Source organism: Cottoperca gobio, chromosome 3 (genome assembly GCF_900634415.1).
Source record: "Cottoperca gobio chromosome 3, fCotGob3.1, whole genome shotgun sequence".
Lineage (NCBI taxonomy): Eukaryota > Metazoa > Chordata > Actinopteri > Perciformes > Bovichtidae > Cottoperca > Cottoperca gobio.
The window spans coordinates 12064070-12081089 of NC_041357.1; the positions used below are offsets into that span (position 1 = coordinate 12064070).

A 17020-nucleotide genomic window follows, 5' to 3' on the forward strand; every position below is an offset into this window, starting at 1 on the left:
CCACAATTTGTAACATAATTAGGCATCAATCAAGATGACTGAGAATGAAGGAGATAAATAGTTTTAAATGGAAATAGGTTAGTTACAATTTAAAAACCCAGCAAAGAAGAGCTGGAGGGAGACGTGAGGAGAGTCACAATCCTCCTCAGTGTTTGATTTACCTGCTCTTTGTTTGATTTAGCTAAGAGTGATTAAAGTTGTAACTTTTGAGTTTGCTTTGTTGAATTAAAGGACCATCCATGGTCTCTGTGTGCTCCGCTAGCATTTTAAACTGTTTGTGGCGGACCCTTCCCCATGGTCTGTCACAGTAGTGGGAATAAAAGAAGTGCACTGTTTCCTAAGTCACATTATCCAGAAGTAATCAGGCCTAAGTCAGGTTTAAAATTGCCTAAGTCACAACGCCATGTAAATTGGCCTAAGTAATCTAATCCTCTTATGTTACATAATTGACAGACAGTGTTATTTGTATGTCAATAGTCATATATTTTCATAACCTTTTTGTGTGAAATGATTAATAAATATCATATAGTCTATATTTGGTTCAGTTTTTTCTGTTTCCTGAACAATTTTAAAATGTGACATAGGCCATTAGTTTAAGAAGATGACGATATGTAGAATAAAACCTGACTATTTTTTAGGAATTGGTCTGAAACAGGACTGAAAACTTGAAAACAAAAGGAAGACTTGCAGCACAGATCAGAAACAGGTTTACTATAAAACCCATCTCCCTTTCAGGGGGAGCTAAAAGTTAGCTAAAATAAATCAGTATACATTGGCTCATAAAAGCATAATTAAGAGAAACTGTATGACTGCTTGTACTGGCCAATAGATGGCAGCAAAGAATAGTGTGCGAGTCCAGACATTTACATGTTGTGCCGCTGGTCCTTTCGGTCCCTAAGCACCACACAGCAATACCAACCTTTACTGTCTGATTCTACACGGCTTCACTGTAACAGAGTCCACTGATATCTTTTTAAAAAGTTCTAGCTGCAGCAACATATGTTTGTTTAGTGTTACAGATATTATACTATTTCAATTATTTCAGTCCATTCAAATACGTTTTAAAGACTGATCTCCTTAAGCACAACACACTGTATTCACACATGTACCGGTATATGATAAAAATCAGACAGAGGCTAAATCTGATCAATTGAGTCACGTCAAACAGAGGCAGTTTACAGCATTAGTTGTTGTTGACTCACATGTCTGACAGGCCTTTCTTCATGTAGAAACATGGGGCTGGATGAGGGGAGCGCCACTGATGCACTGGTTCCCAGTTCCAGGATTTTAAACTTCAGCTGGAGAGGAAATCAAAACATGCTGCCAGTTTTCACAAACACATCACACAGCTGAAACACTACAAAGCTGTCGCCGTGAAAGCAGAATAACAGCACGATGAATACAGCACTTGCATGCATCTGTGTTATCATAACGCTGGGGATTTCAAACTTCATGCATGTTTTGGGTCTTATACTCACTGCGTGTAAGGTATCTATCCGTAGTGCTCCTGTGAGTCTAACAGCAATTTCTCTGTAAGAGGCAACATTGACGGTGCATTGGATCGGCAGAGTGAGGGTGTTGGATCGGTTCTGTGTGAAGAAACCAGACGTCAGCCTTAAGGTGATGAAAAGCTAAAAGTTGGAGATAAAAATCTTATTTGAAAATCAATTTGATTGGTTTAAACTTTACCAAGCGGGAGAAGCGTGAAAGGTCCTCAGGTGATGCTCTACTCTGCGCCACATGCTGAGGTGGCAAACAGCGCGTGCCATCTCTCTGAGGACATGAGAGTAAAAACACCTGTTAGTTTGTTACTTAGCATAAAGACTGGAGGTAAGGGGAAGAGTCTGAGTGCCTTCCAGCACTTCTAAAGGTCGCTTCTAAATCATGAAGTTGGCAAATACTAGAACTAAGACTCCATATATACACTTCAGATAATGGTGCTAAAACATAATGTAACACAAGCACGGAGGAAACTAAATAAACCTGGGATTTTCAAATCATACCTTGGCAATTATTTAACTGAACACAAGAGTCTTATCTTTTACAAAATTAACTTTACATTTTTAAGAAGAAGAATGGACTATCATTCTTTCAAAAGTTGCACATTCTCACTTTGAATCAGCCACACTCACCTGGTCAATAGAGAAGTCAGATAACTGCAGGAGTTGGTTCCCATTTTTCGTCATTTCTGGGATCTCAATGTTCAGCTGAAGATCCAATACTGGAAAGTAGCCAAGGTTCTGGATCTGAGAGACACCAAGGAGTGAATTCTTAGACCACGACCCTCCAAAGTATAAGCAGGTATAGCTAATGGATGGATGCAGTGGCGGGCCGTGCATTTCACACCTAGGCCTTCAGTGATGTCCTACACAGTCCTACCTGAATTATTCCACCTCTTAATACCATCATTATGACGCCATGGCTCTAGAAACTATACATTTAGACAGAAAGGCAGTATAACCGGGCGTTGCATCACCCTAACAACAGAGTTATATTAATATGTACGAAACATTTAGTTGTAAATAGCATTCCCAGCAGTACAATGTGCAGTGCCTCTCGGAGGCTGTGAGCCGGGGGTACCGCTCGTAGTTAGTGATTTGAAAGTGGCGGACAAACCCTTTTCCCAGCTGTGATAGGATCGCTAGCGTCGGGGTTGGCCGTTCTCTTCTCACGATGTCTAGCTTTTCTTGAAAAGTTCGTCTTGAAAATGGCGTTGTAGTTATATCTGAAGGCCTAAGGGCAGATCTCTTGGACCCTGGCAACACATTATGGCTGAAATATGATTGGATAAAAGCTCTAACATAAAGGCCAGACCTCCAAATCTCGATCTGAGGCTGGAAGCAGCGCAACCAAGAGGAAAGCTATGAAATGAAGAGAATAGACTATGGGGAATAATTTAATACATATTTGTGGAATAAATATATAAAAATTAAATGTATATTCGGATGATGTTCAGGCCAGCAGAGAAGGCCTTGCTGGCCCTGACGGCCCACCACTGGATGGATGGAATTAAAAGCAGTGTTTTCCTGTACAGTGAATTAAATGGTGATGATGTTCTTGTTTCTCACCTGGAAAGTGAAGTTGAAAGGAGGACCGATGACTCCAGGCTCCTCCAGGGACAGCTCGGATTTGATGTCATATCGAATTGGATTTGAATCCCTTTTGAAGCACAGAATAAACATGAACAAGCAATATGTGTGAAAGTGTCGATCTTCTATTCATCTGGGAGTCAAAGCGTCTGTTGTGGAGACGAATAAATCATAACAAATAGAGCTACAGTATCTGCAACTTATTTTCTCACACTGATTCGATGGCATCTGGAAAATGTTGAATGATATAGTATAACCTCACTTTGCTCTGCTCACTTGCACTTCCAAGTTCATTGCTTCCAAAATCAGCTCAAGAGCTTCAGCAACATGCGTTGGCTGAAAAGACATTGACAAATTGACAAACCTGGTGAAGAGAAGGTCTGCCTCATATTTCAGTGAGTAATAGATTTCATTGAAATGATCCGCGGTGATAATTTCCTCGCCATCGCTGTTGAGAGAATGAGACAAAAATATTAAAAAAACAGCAGGACACACCCGTTGTAATATTTGTCCTTGTAGCTCATTTGCAGTGGCAGCTTTTTTATCTTTTCCTGAGCTCGCCACATGATGTGTACGGTGGGAGTAAAGCTTGGTTGTTACTTTTTTGGATGTTTTTGTTGATCATTAGCATCAGTAAGGATACAAACGACTTCTCGCCATGCAAATAGAAAATGTATTTAGATGTAATAATCTTAAATACAGATAAGGATTCACACCTTCTGGCCTCCAGGATAATTCTGATGTGCTCCAGGAAGACAGTGCGACTAAACTCAAACTCCAGACGAAATGATACCTACACAGAGGAGAAAACAAAGTTTAGAATAAATCTGTTTTTTTGCCAAAACAGTAAACGCACAGATCAGAGAGCTTCTTTTGACTCCATATGCTACTGTATATACCCTTCCGGGGAGTAAAGGAGCTGCATTATGGATTAAGAAGTAAAGCCTGCAATAACCTGCTGCTGTCTTGGGCTTTGACCCCTAGGCACAGTTGGTGCTACTTAAAGAGAGCCAGGAAATTTCCCCTTAGTTGAGGACAATATAGTAAATACAAATCACAATGATTACACACACACACACACACACACACACACACACACACACACACACACACACACACACACAGACACACACACACACACACACACACACACACACATACACACACACACACACACACACACAATATAAACCCAGAGGCAGAGAAGAAAAGAGAGGAGAAGGACGGAAACCGAAGAGATGACGGGAGTGTAAGAAAATGGATATCATTAGAGGAAGTTAAAACAAAAACAGAACAAGAAAAGTGAAGAGAAAAAAGGAGAGAAAGTGAGAGGAGAGAAGAGATGAAGGACAGGAAGGAAAGGAGAGAAGGATTGATTGGCAGCAGAGCGCAAACCGAGCCGAGCATGTTTACAGTCCTCCATGCTGTAATGAAATCCTGCCGGAGTCCGTCTGACCAAAGAGGAATGCATAACAAGATTACTGTAGCGTCTCTCCTCCATATAGACCGACTCATCCTTGACACACCACAGATATAGTACATATATACAAACATGATGACCTATTTTCAGAATTCTTTTAGAAAGTAACTAAGGTCCTTGTTCTTTACTTGAGTATTTCCATTGTTCTGCTCCACTTCTGCTCCACTACATGTATTTGACAGTTGTAGTGAGTCGTGACTTTTCATTTGAAGATTTTACATTTAAAAAAAGACATTTGATTAGCTTATACAATTGAATACAATGTTAAATTGATGTTCCACCAAAGGAATATTTCCCCTCTAAACTGCTCACATATGATCATTTAAATAAGTGTTTGGGGCTCAGAAAGAACGGGTTCTTTTACATTTTGCAGATAATACTTATGTACTTTTAATTATGACTCTTTATGAATTATCAGATTTATTGGCCAAGTATGTGTACACATACAAGGAATTTGAATGCAATACTTTTTCTTGTAATAGAGTATTTTTACAGTGTAGTATTGACTTTTTACTGAAATACAGGAGGTGGATGCTTAAACCACCATTGCCTATTTTCATATCCTCTTATCTTATTAGTGGAAAATGATCCATTGTTATTGTCTTGGTTATGAATGTCCTACAAGACAATTTTCCCTTTTTGTCCGTTTTCAAAGAAATTGGATGAATCTATGTTAATGATCATTTAGAAGAAAGTAAAACGAGATAACACACACACACACACACACACACACACACACACACACACACACACACACACACACACACACACACACACACACACACACACACACACACAGTATGGGTTTGGAAGACATGATTGTCCGTGGCTAAAAGGACGTTCGTGCGCCAGCATAGTTGAACATGGAAAATTCAGACAGCATGAAGTTTCCCTTCCTCCTCTGGGTTGATGTAGGTCGCCCGCATCCCTGAGCCACATTCACTGTCAATCATCACAATTAATTAGCAATAATTAGTGTTCCTTGTTTGTACACCCACAAGAAACAAAAACACATTTGTCACCACCAGGGCCTGATCCTTTAAACTTCACTTTATTGCAGCAGTAGTAAAGTTTATAGTACATGGTGGTTTTAACCAGGTCAAAAGCAACCGGAAAAGTCAAAACAAGAGTGATAACTGGCTCTTTTTTTTAAGCTTGCCCTAAGGTTTCTACTTTCCTTCAGCTAAACAGCGGTTGGGCAGGCTTGGCAGCAGCACCGCTGCACAATCAGCCTTGTTTAACTCTGTGTCACATTTTTAAAAGGCTCCTGACCAGAGCAGATCAGCCTTGTGGCTCTGGATGCTGTTCAGGCTGAATGAATGTGGATGAATCACTCAGAGGGATTTAAAGTGTGACCCGAGTCCTGTTGGTTCAGTTTGTGGGTAGCGTTACAGAGACAGCAATGATATTTCCGTTGCCAAGGCGATGTTTGCGATAATGACGTGGTTTGCTTTCCTTCACCTTCATTACCTCATTCCTACAATGTTTGTCAGCAGACTCTGTATCAGTAAGGGAGACTATTTTTCAGACATCAATGGAAAACGCAGTTTACGTATAATTCTCGTAAGTTTAATAGCTTTTAATTGGACCGTGAGATGTACCATCAGTGCCATCCCTGTCAAAGTTAATTCAAACAACACCCTCTTAAAAATAAAACTTGATGCTTTCCTATAAAATGCACTGAAGTCTCATAAATATCGTTGACATTACAAGCCTGTGGAAAGACTTGGAATCAGCTGAATTGAACGTGAGAATATGGAACAGATGAAGAATAAAAACCTCTTAGTATCTTTCGCTCAGTCTCACCTGGTGCACTAGGCTAAAGCGGAGAGAAAATGTTAATGGCTGAGGAAGAAAGTTCTTCACTTCTGTTTACCCTGTTGCTAAGATGTATATTGATAATAATGCAACCTAATGGGATGCTACTTTAAATTGTTATGCTGTATAGACAAGAAGAAGAAGAAGTTATTGCTTGACTGATTTTTATGTCACAATAAGGGACATTTACTTTAACCTTTAAGAAATTGCTTTCAAAACATGTAAAGTCACTTTCAGACTCACATATGGCTCCACACCGTAGGTTTTCAGTTACACCAATATGTTTTTGTGTCAGTGACACTATGTCTTCTTTCTCACCGAATGTTAAAATATTGAAAACTCAAAGGTGCGATCATGTGACCTAAATAATTGAGGAACTCAGATTATTATCACATTATAATAAGTCATCATGGTTAATGATATCAAATGACCAATGCTAGATCATGACAATACCGGAGTAAGTTTCATTGGCTGAAGAAGGCCGTGAGATATGGCCAAATGTTCCGGAAAAAGCATAACTTTTTTACACATGAATTGTTTTGTAAAAAACACATTTCCAGTTTGGAAGAAAGTCACTCGAACAACTCGCCAAACTTACTGTAAATAGCAGTGCTATACCAGTATTTAAAATACCTCATTTACTCTCTCTGGCACACTGCAGAATGTCTTGGCTTACAATACTTTGCTGGTTGGTGCCTTATTATATATTTGCAGAAGCACCGAACTCTATAAAACCTTTTTACACAATCTGGAAGACTTTCTGGATCAAATAAAATCCTTGCCACTGATGCTGAGGGTGCTGATCACTCTGCATTTATTTCATTTATTATAATGCTCTCTCTGTCTTTCTCTCTTTTTTTTTAAGTTTCCAGGTTCCTCTTCCTATGGGGTTGGATTGAATGTTTGTTTTCTATTCATTTGAAATGTAAAAAAAATCTAAATAAAATTAGTTTAAACAAATCTATCATTGATTTCAGGTAGGTAGGTGGGAATGGTAATTAGCAAATGTGAGTGTGCAGCCTTCTTGAGTTTGGTGGCTAATGAATGCATTGCTCTTCTTTCTTTTTTTTTTTACATATCCCCATTTGCACATCCTGCTTGGACTTTACCGTAACTTGAACTTTATGGTCTTCCAGTTTAGGAGCGTGTGCTATGTGCCTGGTCTGGGAAACTACACAATTAAGTTTCAACATCATAATGTGCTTTGCGGAGACCATGCTCTATGCCAGTGGTCTTCACTATTTTTTAGATGAGAGCCACATTGACAGGACAAAGTCAATAGGAGAGCCACTTTTACCGCAAAGTATGAAAAGCAACACCCCGTCATAAAAAGCCTGTCTGTTTATTAATCTGTCATCTCACCCAGAACATACAATATGCAATGTAGCCAACCAATACAAGCAGGATTGTCTTAATAATGATGTTGTCAAACTCTGCAAACAATATTTCTGCTGAAGCCAAAAAGCAGTGTTTCACAATTTTTGAGTCTGATAAGTTTCTTTTAGCCAGAGCCAAAATCCATGCGATCTCAAAAGATGTCTCAGTTAATCGTTCAGCTGTATTAGTTGTCCTGTGTACGAGCCTTTGTTTTCCAGAAAGAGAAGAATTTTGGATGCGTCGTTTGGAAATGCGGCTCCAGATGACTTCTTTTGAAACCAGAGCGGGTTTGTTTGCACATTAGCACGAAGGGTTCGACTCGAGGAGGACAAATACAAATTCCTCTGTCTACTTATCTTTAAATTTCCTTTGCTCGTTTTGTATGGCTCGTACCTTTATTTATTTAACGAGAGCAGCTGTTGTCTGTCCACAAACCACATCTTCAGCATCTTCCTCAAGATTTGCGCCAAAGCCAAATCTTAATGTTCCTCGTTTGTCACGCTTTGTTTCTGTCCAACGGTGCAACTTTTTTTTAATAAGAAATCGATCCATTTTACGTCTGTAGAAGCACGCGCGAACTAGCATGAAATGTTAAATGCTCCAATTTAGCGATATAAATTATTTTTTAGCAAATGTCCATATTCATAAGCATGCTTATGTTAACATATTTTTAATGACCTTAAGTTTATTTGTTTCTATACTAGCCCACCACGTATCTACCCGTCCAAGAGCACATTCACCATTGTAGTGCCGATAGACCGCCAAAACTGGCAACTCCGCCAGTCAGTGTTGGCCGAGCAAGTTTAAATATCTTGTTTCTCGTCTATATTTACATATTTTATCAATTATTATTACATATTATTTGTAGGCTAATAGAGCAGACTCTGTTTTAATGGGTTGTATGTAGTAGCCCTGCTTGTTTTTAGTGTTTTTATGAAATATTTGTATTGACTGCATAATCATATCTATCACCCGCAGGAGGCTCGCGAGCCGCGCAATGAGTAACTGCTCTATGCATAGAACTGTAACTTATGTTGAGTCACAGGATACAAAATAAAGATAAGGATGGATCTCTAATGTGTTTTTTTGTCTCTATACTCCACTGAAAGCTTTTTAAATTGATGTAATAACAGGGAAATGTTTAAGATTACATCTATATTACAGTTGCTTCCTACTCACATTTGTTATAGTTCTACATTTAAATAGAGAAGGACATGTTTTAGTGTTGACACTGCAGACTTTCATGTCTATAGAAAGAAGGGATCTCACAAACCAGAACTAACCCGGGCTCTTCTGGTTGGCTTGTGGGTTTTACAATAACCAGTGTGGTCTGTCATGGTCATCTGAAGCCTGCAGTATGTGTTTTTTGGTCCCTGTGATCAAATACGGTCCATGTCAATGTTTTCTCAGCCCCGGATTAGCAGCACAATGCGGGCTGTGAGGTTGCTCTGACAGGGTTGCAGACATGGATCCAGAATCTAAATGGATTTTTTAAAATCATATTTGGGAATCAGTATGAAAATTATTTTTTATGGTTGGAAATATTCACATCTGCTTTCCATTTAGTCGGATGGATGTAGAAATGAAGATTATCACCTATAACATAGTTTCTTGGACTTAAAGCCCCCAAACACCCATGGACAAAATGTCGGATATACAGGTACGGTTACTTTATTGTTTACCATGGGAGAACAATTGTCATGGAGAAAGGTTAATTGCTGCATCAGGACCAGACATCATATAATATATATATCCTGTATATGATGATGATATTTATAAATCTGATGATGATTTTACTGCTGATGTTACAACAGCACAACATGCACCCAGTTAAGTCTAAATAAGATTTAGAAGATTATCGTATAGCAAATCATAAACAAAGTCACAACTCCCTCAGAGTGATATCTCACCTGAGTTTTAGCCCTCATGAATGGAGCACTGACATTGCAGATCTTCTCATTCCTCAGTTTGTCCCCAGCGGAGCACTCTATTTTGATGTCAGAATTGTCCTGAATCAGAAAATAATAAACATTAAAACAATTCAGTAGTGGTAACTTAAATTTAGCATTTATCTCATCATGTCTGCTGGTTAGACCCTTCAAATTAATTTTAGACAATTTAAGAAAATATGTTCTCATCATGAACCACACAAGTTTGGCTGCTGATAAAGTACCTTGACTATGAGGCTGGAGAAGCGTAGATTGGGTGTGTAGGAGATATTTAGGCGAGCATTGTAGGCGTTCTCTCCTTTGTTCTCCAATCGGACATCCACCACCATCCTCCTCCTGTTTGCCTCTAGAACCCGCAGAGATCCCTCGGCCCCTCCTTCACTTAGATGGCGGCAGAAAGCAGCACGAGACTGAACAGGCAGCGCACAGAACTGACTGGGAGGCAGGGAGGGAGGGAAAGAAAAGTGAAATCATAAGTAACAGATCAGCTGAGGATCAGTTTTAATTAGGTGTGTAAATACAATATGTCTGTGTATTCTCATGTGTGTACCTACTTTTGAGTCATCAGGTCGGTCATGCTCTGCAGTGCAAGCTCAGGTAAGCAGCGGTCGTCCTCGTCACAGCCGTTCCAGAAGGGCAGCTAGACAAAAAGACAAGCTTTTGTCAAGTCAAAGAAACTAAAAATTCATTCCTTTCCACATGTACTTAATAATGTATTTGTTTATGGGAGTGCATGATGATAACTTGAAAGCTGAGACAGAATAAGCTGTCAGGTAGTCTCTCACCTCAGTCCTCACAACAGTAGGCCAGCTGTCATCTAGAACTGGTCCGAGGGCTGGATCTTGTAGCCCTACTTGTGCAGAAAACACTATGGGCCTTGCATAGTCTGTGGTCTCCTAATATAAAACATTAAATTTGAGGATTAGCCTGTGGATTTACTCATTTATCGTGCCACTTTATCTATGGCACTCAAATATGTTTTGCTTTTAGAAACTTTACACAAATGTTCACGATGCAGAAATGACGTGATTATAATCATTGTAATGTGCAGTGTGTGTTGGTTTTGACCAATGTGGGAGAATGTGGGAGACCAGTATCACCAAAGTATGTTTTGCTAAAATTCAACATGTAAAAAAAATGGCCTCTTCTTATTTAACAAAAAATTTATTCAGTAATTCGTCAAAAAAAATCCTTTTAACTTTCAGATGATACAAAATCTTTCCACAGAATCCCACTTGTAATATAAACTATGCTTCAGCCATATAACCTATTCAATGATCAAGTAAAACACTGTGTCTTGGGATGGATTATTAATGTATGTACTATGTTTTAATTTATACTTGTTTGTCTTTTTTCAACCCTCATCGTGGGCCTCACCATGACATGGAAGTAGATGTGCTCGCAGGTCTCTTCTCCAGCAAAGAGGGTCAGGTTTTGAGGCTGCATCTTGTTTGGGTTGTCCAGTACGGCTCGAGGATTGAAACGTCTCTCCGCAATGGAGACATTATATTTGATCCCTGGTGGGTCATAGAAAGAGTTCAGTGTAAAATCTTAAAAAGATCCTGTTTTATTTGTGTTAAAAGGTTTATAATATAGATGGGCTTCTGTTCTTACTTAGGTTAGGGCAGACTAATTGACAAATGACTGCATCAGGGTATGGTAAATGACATCACTGCCGCAGTGCAACGCAATATTAGCTCGACTCTGAACATACAGTTTGCCGAATGTGTTACCACATATACAAGAATCCAAACCCCCAGCTTCAGAGTCATTTCCAAGCCACATTGTTTAAAAAGGCTTTCCATTTATTGCCTCGTGTTTTCGTGGCATGAGGAAAAATCTACTAAGGGTGAACTTTTGCATGCGTTGCGTGGGGTCAACCAGAGAGTTGGAGAAAGGAAGAAATCTTACACATAATACAAATTATGGACAAGAAGATGTTCAGTATTATCAGTATCAACTATTATGCAGAACATTTTCAATATTTTCAAGAGAGAAACTCTAGTTTACAAATAAATAAAGTTTGATCTAGGACTTTTCCAGTTTTAAGATCTCTTTGGAGACACAGCAGCATTTGTCATCAGAATATTACCTCAAATCCCAAACAAAGGACAGCTAAAAAGTAGTTGGTTGAGTATTTTTTCTCAAATACTGTAAATAGATATGTGCATGAATAAGATTAACTTGACTGAGACAGAAAACAGAGTTCCATTTTATGCAATAGACCACAGTGAACTCACAAACACCAGCATATGCCATGCATTACTAGCCAGACACGACAATGAGAGCAAAGTTAAATAAACGTTTTCCACTGTATGTAACCAGCAAAGACAAGATAAGCCCCTCCTCACTTTTTCCTCTACTCTGTTTTGGCACGTCGAATAGATTTGATGAAGATGTCGGAGGGTCAAGAGGTTAACTCAGAACACGCTTCCCTGCACCTCTGCTTCCTCGCCCCGATACACAGTGAAACTGGACCCTGCCACCATATCTCTTAAAACAAATTGTGAGCCGAGGAACCCTGCGGTTATATGTAGGTGGGCTACGTTCAATGGCACAACAACCTTCTACAGGATTGAGTGGTCTACGAGCTGTCACCACCACCACCTATAACAAACAAGTCTTTTTTTAAACAGAGACAAACTTGTAAAGACATTCCAGCCAGCGTTCAAACAGTAAAAGGAACATTTGACAGCACCCGTGCGGTTCAGATATACCAGTTCTGGAGGCAGCAGCATTAGTTTTGGCAGAGAACAGGAGTAAGATCAGAATCTCTTACGGCTGGTAAAGAAACGTTTCGCTTTGGCGCCACTGAATGGAAGTAACCATCACAGCTTTTTCGGAAAGCCGCATGTTGACAAATCTATTGAAGGACATGAAGGACATAAATGCTCACTTTAAGCCCGCCATGTTTCATCCTGTCATGTATCATAATCCAACAGAACAGCTGAACTACATTGCAAATACAGATCCAAAATATTAAATTCTCTGCTCAAGTGTATAGGTAAAAAAGATCTGTTAAAGGTTTGACAATATCCAGAGGTTTGACAATACAGCTGGTAGTGTCAGCACCTTTTTATTTTCTTAAGACTTGTTGTTCTAAGTATAGAATTGAAAGGTGGTGAAATAAGTAAAAGGGTCTGCTTTACTAAAAGAAGAAATAGGGTTTTATTAACTTTTGGAAGATGGCAAACATCAGGCAAAGACAAGGGGAGACACTTGGGAGATTTACTGACATGCTTCCACAGCAGTGGATTATTTTTGCTGGTTTACCTATTTCCTGTGTGGGAGTAATGGCCGTCCTGGCAGTGATGTTGAAACATACAATGGCTGACATACAGGTCACGTCTTTGCCACCTCTCTGACAGTCTTTCACAAAGATGTTGATCTTACTGGGCTCAAACCTGACAGTGGTATATATCCGGATGACACTCTGTGACCTGTGAGGGCATAAAGTTGTTACAGATGATAAAAACACCTTTGAGATACAGGAATATTTCTGAAAATATTATTATTTCTGTGGGTGTATGTAAAACTCTCTGTTAGAGGGTTACAGTGAGTAACAGTGAGCGATTGTTTGTAACTGATGGAATAACTTTTTTAGAGTACTTTTGCAGAAATAACCACAATAACATCTTATATAATACAACAGTATTATTTACTGGGTGTAATACTAACCAAAGGAGAACAGCAGCACCGAGGGAACCTACTGCCAGGTCCACTAAACCATCATTGTTCATGTCCATTGTGCCATGAATACTGCGGCCAAAGTACAGCAGGCCAGGAGCCAAATCTGTTGCTGCTATCCTCTGAGAAACAGAGAGAAGAAGAGATCCAAGCAAACAAGGGTCATAATGACAACAACCACAGTTTACAACATTAAACAGCTGAAAAAAGAGTTACAGTGCTACATTGTACGGTGTGCATACGGCATTACTTTAAGTTCTTTTTGAGAACAAAAGTTATTGGGTACTACGTGTTTGGTATGATTGAGCTCATTTAATGCACTTACTACATTTTGACATTACTACTAACCATTCTCTGAAGCATACAATTGGTTTAAATTGTTCACCACAGCTTCCTGCTTCAGTTTGAATCAGTATTGTCACCTGAGCCTGTTATTGTGCACCTTTCTGGCAGCTGCCCTCAGTGTGTCATCATCAGTTACCTGATCCCCACACCCACCTTCACACCTACCTTCCCTCATATTCACATTGTAGCGTTGACACCAGCCTGTCTGTTAATGGCTGCTGCCTGTTTCCTGTTCCCTGCCCTTTGCTCCTTGTCTGGTTTAGTTTGCCCTCACTGACAGATTGCTTCTTACTGCCTCACACATGTGGGTACAGAACTGTTAAAGTATAGAATGACACTTACTTACTTGTAGTAAGTAAGTGCTACTTTTGGCAGCTAGTTTTTTTATTTAGTGTTAGTCCTGTGTCGAAATGTCCTTGTTAGTTTTGATCATATTTAGTCAACCCTATTTAGTTTCTTCTTTCAAGTTTTAGTTGACTAAAAGTCTAAGCATTTGAGTCTTATCTTCGTCAAAGAAAACCACAACTTTTATTTTTTTATTTTTTTGGTCATCAGATTTTGAATTGAACATTTCAGTCAGTCAATCTAGTCTAGGTTAAATGTCACCTTGTTTCTTTCTCCTAAGCCCTGCTGATGTCATTGTTAACTTTAACTTCAGTAAGTTACTCCGAGTCCTCCTGACTGTTCATTGTTTGCTGCCTTTGAAGTCCTGATATTGCGCAATGCAGCACAGCAGACGGAACTGCTGCATTGAAAAAACAAACAATCTACAATATTTCCTCTTTTTTATCACTGAAAATTAAGAATGAATTTGGTGTTTCATTTTTTAAATATATTTTAGTTTTGCCTTGCAGTATTATGCATATATCATTTGCATATTGATATATTCACAGTTAGTGTTTAATGACGTTGCTGCCATCTCGTCATCGTCTCAGTCATGGAAGAAAGAACTTTTAGTCATAGTTGACGTTAGCAAAATGAACACTAGTTTCAAGTTGCTGCAAGTTTTTACTATACTGAAATGAACACAAATCAATGGCAACCAAGAAGGTGGTAAATATAGTATGCTTTGGAAAATGATGGTATGTACAATTGATTAAAGTCAGTTGGCAAAAACACACACTTACATTGACATTGTCTTTTAACTCTTTGCACACCTCCTACCTGTTTGTATTTGCGCAGTATTCTGTTCTGCTGGCCGAAGAAAACATAAATGGCTCCTTTGTGGTCATCTTCCAGCGGGGCTCCCACCACCAAGTCATTGAAGCCATCACCGTTCAGATCAGGCACAGGAGCGAGCGATGAGCCAAAGCGAGCGTTCTGGCCTCCATTATGGATTTCCAACGCTCCCTCGAGGATGAAACGATTCTGTGGGATGAAAGGAAACAATGATGCAAACATATATATATTAGACACAAGTTATATTGTTTCACAAAGCATCCTGCTCTTGCTGCTTTCAGAATGTATTTGTTTTACCTTTGGTTCACACATCTGAAGGCAACTGGCCCTTTAGGGATAGTTTAGATTTTCCATAACACAAGAGATAATATACTTTCCATGTATATGGACGCAGAAGTATTTTAGAACCTTATTGTTTTTCAGTAATATACCAACAAGTTATTATGACATTGTACTCACACAATTGCTCAACTAGAAACACCTTCGAACCACAGAAATATGATCTTTAAATTTGTTCTTTCAACATAAAAACTCCCTGTTTGTTATTTAGACTGTTGTGTGCATCTTGTACTGTTCTGGTGCATTTGGGTAATAAGCCAGATAGTTCCTTTTTGTTTGGGCCTCTTAAATAGGGTTAAGATTTGGCTGAGGTGTGTGTTTCCTAGGCTTTATTAGTCCCTGATGTGGAGCTGTTTCCAGCAAAGTATTAGTTGGATCAGACTAAACATCTTGTAAACAATCGTAGTAATGTGTTTACTAAGTGTTTGCCTTTTAGTTTAGAGGGTATGATTTAAATGTTGTATCATATTTATCATCATTATTATCTACCCAAGATCTTCCTCGTTGTCAGTGTTTTAGTTCATTTTGTAAAGAACATCTTTTTTTTAATGAAGACTTAAGAGATAAAAATGAAACAATAAAGTGTGGTTTACATTTTGTGCGACCTTGTCATTTGCAAGTGCCTTCATCATTAATTAGTATTAATTGTGAAAATAAATCTTATTATGTGTATCAGTTTCTCTACAGTATCATGCCTATGTGTATTTGTGTTTATACACTGTACAACAAATATCATATTTTATAAATTGCCCAGTGTTTTTGAAAATGTATGCCAAAACTCAACCACAACTAATTGCTTTCACGCCTCGAAACTCAAGGAAACCCAACGCCAGGAAATTGCAGTAAAAACAGAACACCCACTTTTGTTGATGTAACTACCAGTTTCTTTTTCAGAGCTTACATTTACCTCACTGCCTGACTTAATGTCAGTGCATCAATATCACTACCAGCAAGTAACTCACTGCATCTTATGTCAAAAATATTGAATTTGCCAATTGCAAACATCTTAACTCTCTGCCCTCCATCCAGCTGTGTTTGTTGTTTCAATTATCTCAAAACCATCTTTAGTCAACTAATCATGTTAGAATTTATAGAGGAAAAAGTGACAAATAAGATTGCTTTGATCTTTCCTCTAATAAAACAGAAGATAGCGGACGGATCAGCTTCTTTGTTTTTCCATATAATGCCTTTTTTATCTCAAATATCTTAAACATCTGGCAACACAAAAGTGAGGAATTTTACCTCTGAGCCATAAAAGAGGTAAATAATTTTGTATAGCTTTAGTGTATTTATTTGAAGTACTATTCTTAGCGAGTGTAAAATCAGATGGAAAATATCCATGTCTTTGAAAGCAACTACCCGACTGGAAAAAGATTTGAAAGAAAAAATTGAGCCAAATACTCGAGTTCATCAGAAGTCATGCATATCATTGCTCCACTTGGCAACCCAGCTCATAGTATAATTTAGGGTCTGCAGACGAAACATGACATCACTTGTTATTTCAGTTGAATAAGTGGGAAGGGAGTTGATTTAGGAAGGTAGCTTGTACCTTCTCTGCTACCTGATGTGTGACAAAGAGGGAGATTGATGGAGAAATGGGGAGAAATATATTCAGCGCTGTTAAATTTGAAACATATGGTTTGTGAGGAGGCCATGAAGGGTCACGACCAGTCTGCAGTTAAAGTTAAAAGTGCAGCTTTTTTTTGTTAAGACTGAATGGAATTAAAAAAAAATCCGACCAGCTGCCAGACTTTAGG

The 17020-nt window shown here is 38.8% G+C and overlaps 1 protein-coding gene across 1 annotated transcript in view; it reads right to left on the minus strand.

Moving 5' to 3' along the window:
• Positions 1-17020, minus strand: part of itga11a (integrin, alpha 11a) — a 48910-nt gene that overhangs the window by 4893 nt on the left and 26997 nt on the right. The window contains exons 14-28 of the mRNA XM_029462098.1: positions 14910-15113; positions 13392-13522; positions 12987-13153; positions 11091-11230; positions 10499-10609; positions 10268-10353; positions 9938-10148; positions 9675-9773; positions 3806-3882; positions 3454-3537; positions 3069-3159; positions 2133-2246; positions 1690-1773; positions 1479-1589; positions 1203-1298 (exon numbers count right to left, since the gene is read on the minus strand). Coding sequence (XP_029317958.1) covers positions 1203-1298; positions 1479-1589; positions 1690-1773; positions 2133-2246; positions 3069-3159; positions 3454-3537; positions 3806-3882; positions 9675-9773; positions 9938-10148; positions 10268-10353; positions 10499-10609; positions 11091-11230; positions 12987-13153; positions 13392-13522; positions 14910-15113 — 1806 coding nt within the window. The remainder of the gene's footprint in view (positions 1-1202; positions 1299-1478; positions 1590-1689; positions 1774-2132; positions 2247-3068; positions 3160-3453; positions 3538-3805; positions 3883-9674; positions 9774-9937; positions 10149-10267; positions 10354-10498; positions 10610-11090; positions 11231-12986; positions 13154-13391; positions 13523-14909; positions 15114-17020) is intronic.